Source organism: Myotis davidii, unplaced genomic scaffold, assembly GCF_000327345.1.
Source record: "Myotis davidii unplaced genomic scaffold, ASM32734v1 scaffold551, whole genome shotgun sequence".
In the NCBI taxonomy this organism is placed as follows: Eukaryota; Metazoa; Chordata; class Mammalia; order Chiroptera; family Vespertilionidae; genus Myotis; species Myotis davidii.
This window is the reverse complement of record NW_006283788.1, coordinates 2,127,857-2,131,482: the sequence shown is the minus strand read 5'-3', so window position 1 is coordinate 2,131,482 and position 3,626 is coordinate 2,127,857. Positions and strand designations below refer to the sequence as shown.

Genomic DNA, 3,626 nt, shown 5'->3' with positions numbered 1-3,626 from the left:
CGCTGGGAGACGCACTCCGAGCTCATCCCAGCCCCCAGCTCATCCCACCGCGCATGCGTACGGGGTGGCGGCGGCACGTGTACGGTGCCGGCCGCGCGGGAGTGGAGCGCGGGAGAACCCCGGGCGCCTCGGGAGTTGGGGAACGCTGGCCTAGTGGAGAGCCCGCTAGAGAGACCTGCAGAAAACCACGGGCAGGCACTGCCGCGGAAGGTTAGGAGTGGAGCCTGTCTGCACCTGCCAGTGGTACTTTGTTTTTAAGTGTGTGTGGGTCTTAACCTCGTGTTAACCCGAGAAAGAATGTACCTGCCAGAAAGGACTCCTGTGTCAACTGGGCTTGAATGCATGTCCAGTCTTAACTTCTCAATGCATGACCAGAGTCCAGCTGCCATTGCTTACAGGGACCGCTCACCCCCACATTGCATTTTAGGGAAAAGCTGCAGCGTAAGCCTGCCAGCTGAAGGCTGTAACTTTTCTTTCTTCACTCTCGGGCTAACTGTATCGAATAGAGCTCAGTGTTCTGAAGATTGCTTCTCTTCGTGAGTTCTGTGTCTTGCACTTCATGCCAGTGCTTGAAAGGAAGAAAGAAAGAAAAAGATCCCTACCCGATGGCCCAATGGTTAGAGCCTCGGCCGCGGGTTTGATTCCGGTCAAGGGCGGGGCCTGGGTCAGGGGCGTGCGGGAGGCAACCAGTTGATGTCTCTCTCACTTCGTTGTTTCTCTGTCCCCTTCCCTTCCACTCTCTAAAAGTCAATGGGGGAAAAAATCCTCAGGTGAGGATTAAAAACAATTTTTTTTAAAAAATTGAAGTACATTTTAAGTGGTGTCAGAGAGAATACGCTTTACAGTTTAAATATCTATTAGTATGGATAATATTTGATGTGATTTTGAATGGTGATGGTTCTATAAATTGCATTGTTGGCGTTAAGTGTGCTATATGATGGGCTGGTGTTTTCTTTGAGGCAGAAGGAAAATGCCTTTCCCAGATGCCATCCAGCAGTGGCACTCGGGCCCGCCTACTTCACCAGGTGCCGTGGACGTTACGGGGAGGGCGAAACCTGCTACTGCTCGCTAAGACAATTTAATTTCATAGAAGGGATGAAACCGTTACCCGGCAATTAGGGGTAGTCCGACTTTATTAGCAGCTGGTCTTAACTTCTCAATCATTGACCCAAATATATTCCAATCAGAGACTCGACTTCCTGGAAAACAGGAAGTCAATACAATAGCAGCAACATTCTGGAACCTACAAATTCCGTGTATTAGTTCCTTCCGGGAGCATCTAGCTCAGCCAGACACCGCAGGGAGAGTAATGTCAGATTGATGAGCATGTGTTCACTCGGTAAAGAAACTGAGTTCTCCCTTTTCATCTGTGAAATCGGGGTGAGGTATTGAAAGGGGGAGAGCATTTATTTTTCTTTTTTTATTCCCATCCCACCTCCCTCCTCTTTGGCAACCACCAGCTTGTACTCTGCACTAATGAATCTGTTTTGTTTTGTTACGCATTTGTTTTTTAAGATTCTACATATGAGTGAAGTCATACGGCTTTTGTCGTTGTCATTCTGACTTCTTTCACTTAGAGTAATACCCTAGCAGTGATGGCGAACCTTTTGAGCTTGGCGTGTCAGCATTTTGAAAAAACCTAACTTAACTCTGGTGCCGTGTCACATAAAGAAATTTTTTGATATTTGCAACCATAGTAAAACAAAGATTTATATTTTTGGTATTTATTTTATATATTTAAATGCCATTTAACAAAGAAAAATCAACCAAAAAGAAATGAGTTTGCGTGTCACCTCTGACACGTGTGTCATAGGTTCGCCATCACTGCCCTAGAGGTCCATCCGTGTTGTCAAAAATGGTAAGATTTCATTCTTTTTATGGCTGAGTAATATTCCAGTTTTATCTTCACATGTCACAATACACATGAAAATTGCGTTTTATTGTCCCACGACTCCCCTCCAAAGCTATTCTTTTGATAGGAAGAGGGAGTGAATCTTCTGGTCTTGCTGTTAGAAAACACCCAGAGTTATAGCACCGCGATTTCTTGGTGAAACAGAACAAGTAACTGATAGAAAGAGGCCCCCTTTCTCCTTATCTGTCTGGTAGAGGCATCCCTGGATGCATGGGCACCATCATGGGACGGGCGGGAGGTCTCATCATTTGGGGCCCAGGCATCATTGGCATGTGCCCTCCCCATAGGCAGCCTCATTCCAGGAGCAGGTCCCACTGGCATCATCCCAGGAGGTGGAGGGCCCCATATGGGGTGCTGGCATTATACCAGGGCGAGGACCTGGAAGACTTGGGGAAGCTGGGATCCTTGCCCCTGCAGGAGGAGGAGCAGAGAATGGAGAAGGAGGTGTCCGTCCTTGCTGGAATGCGGCAGTTGTTTTGTCTGTCATGCTCTTGAATTCATTGCTCATAGTGGTCTTTCACACTCTCCTTGTGTTTCCTACCACTGCAGTATGTCTCTCACAGACGGAGAGTCATGGGTGAGGTAGGTATTGCAGTAGTCGCCATAAAACTTGGGCAACCCCGTTCCTTGTGCCACCTCTGTTTTGTCCTCTTTCCCCCCACTATTGACTCCTTACTGCAGTGGTTCTCAGCCTTCTGGCCCTTTAAATACAGTTCCTCATGTTAGCCAGCCATAAAATTATTTTTGTTGCTACTTCATAACCATAATGTTGCTACTGTTATGAATCGTAATGTAAATATCTGATATGCAGGATGTTCTTAGGCGACCCCTGTGAAAGGGTCGTTCGACCGCCAAAGGGGTGGAGCCTCACAGGTTGAGAACCGCTGCCTGATAGCCTGCCCCAGCCCCACCTCAGGCCTTCAGCACCCTATTGTCCATGTCCATGGGTTATGCATATATGCATACAAGTTCTTTGGTTGACCCCACCTTCCCTCTGAGGTGGACATAGCCTGTTCCATGCTTCTATGTCTCAGTTTTGTTCAACCGTTTATTTTGTTTGTTAGATTCCACATATGAGTGAGATCATTGACACTTGATTTTTTTCTGACTGCTTATTTCACTTAGCATAATACTCTCTAGGCCCCTCCGTGCTGTCTCAAAGGGTAAGAGATCCTTCCTTTTTACTGCTGCATAGTATTCCATGGTGTAAATGTACCACAGCCTTTTTTTTTTAAATTGATTTCAGAGAGGAAGGGAGAGGAAGAGAGAGACAGAAACATCGATGAGAGAGCATCATGGATTGGCTGCCTCTTGCACACTCCCATTCGGGATTGAACCTGCAGCCTGGGTATGTGTCCTGACCACAGAATCAAACCATGACCTCTGGGTTCATAGGTTGATGCTCAGCCACTGAGCCACCACACCACACTGAGCCAGGCGTACCACAGCTTTTTTATCCACTCATTTTTTGATGGGCACTTGGGCTGTTTCCAGATCTTAGCTATTATAAATTGTGCTGCTATGAGCTGTTCTACCTCTTCATCTAATTTCTATCCGTAGGCACTTAGGTTGCTTCCATATCTTAGCTCTTGTAAATAATGCTGCAGTGAACATAGGGATGCATATGTATTTTCAAATTAGTGGGTTTTTTCCCCCCTTTGGATAAATAACTCCAAGTAGAATTGTTGGATCGTGTGGCAGCTGTATTTTTAAC

At 46.6% G+C, this 3,626-nt stretch overlaps 1 protein-coding gene and 1 pseudogene across 1 annotated transcript in view; both read right to left on the bottom strand.

Annotated features, from left to right (window-relative positions):
- TIMM13 (translocase of inner mitochondrial membrane 13 homolog (yeast)) overlaps positions 1 to 1,558 on the bottom strand; it is a 2,232-nt gene extending 674 nt beyond the window's left edge. The window contains exon 1 of the mRNA XM_006754125.2: positions 1,541 to 1,558. Coding sequence (XP_006754188.1) covers positions 1,541 to 1,558 — 18 coding nt within the window. The remainder of the gene's footprint in view (positions 1 to 1,540) is intronic.
- A 533-nt stretch (positions 1,559 to 2,091) lies between these two features.
- LOC102760390 overlaps positions 2,092 to 3,626 on the bottom strand; it is a 3,281-nt pseudogene continuing 1,746 nt past the window's right edge.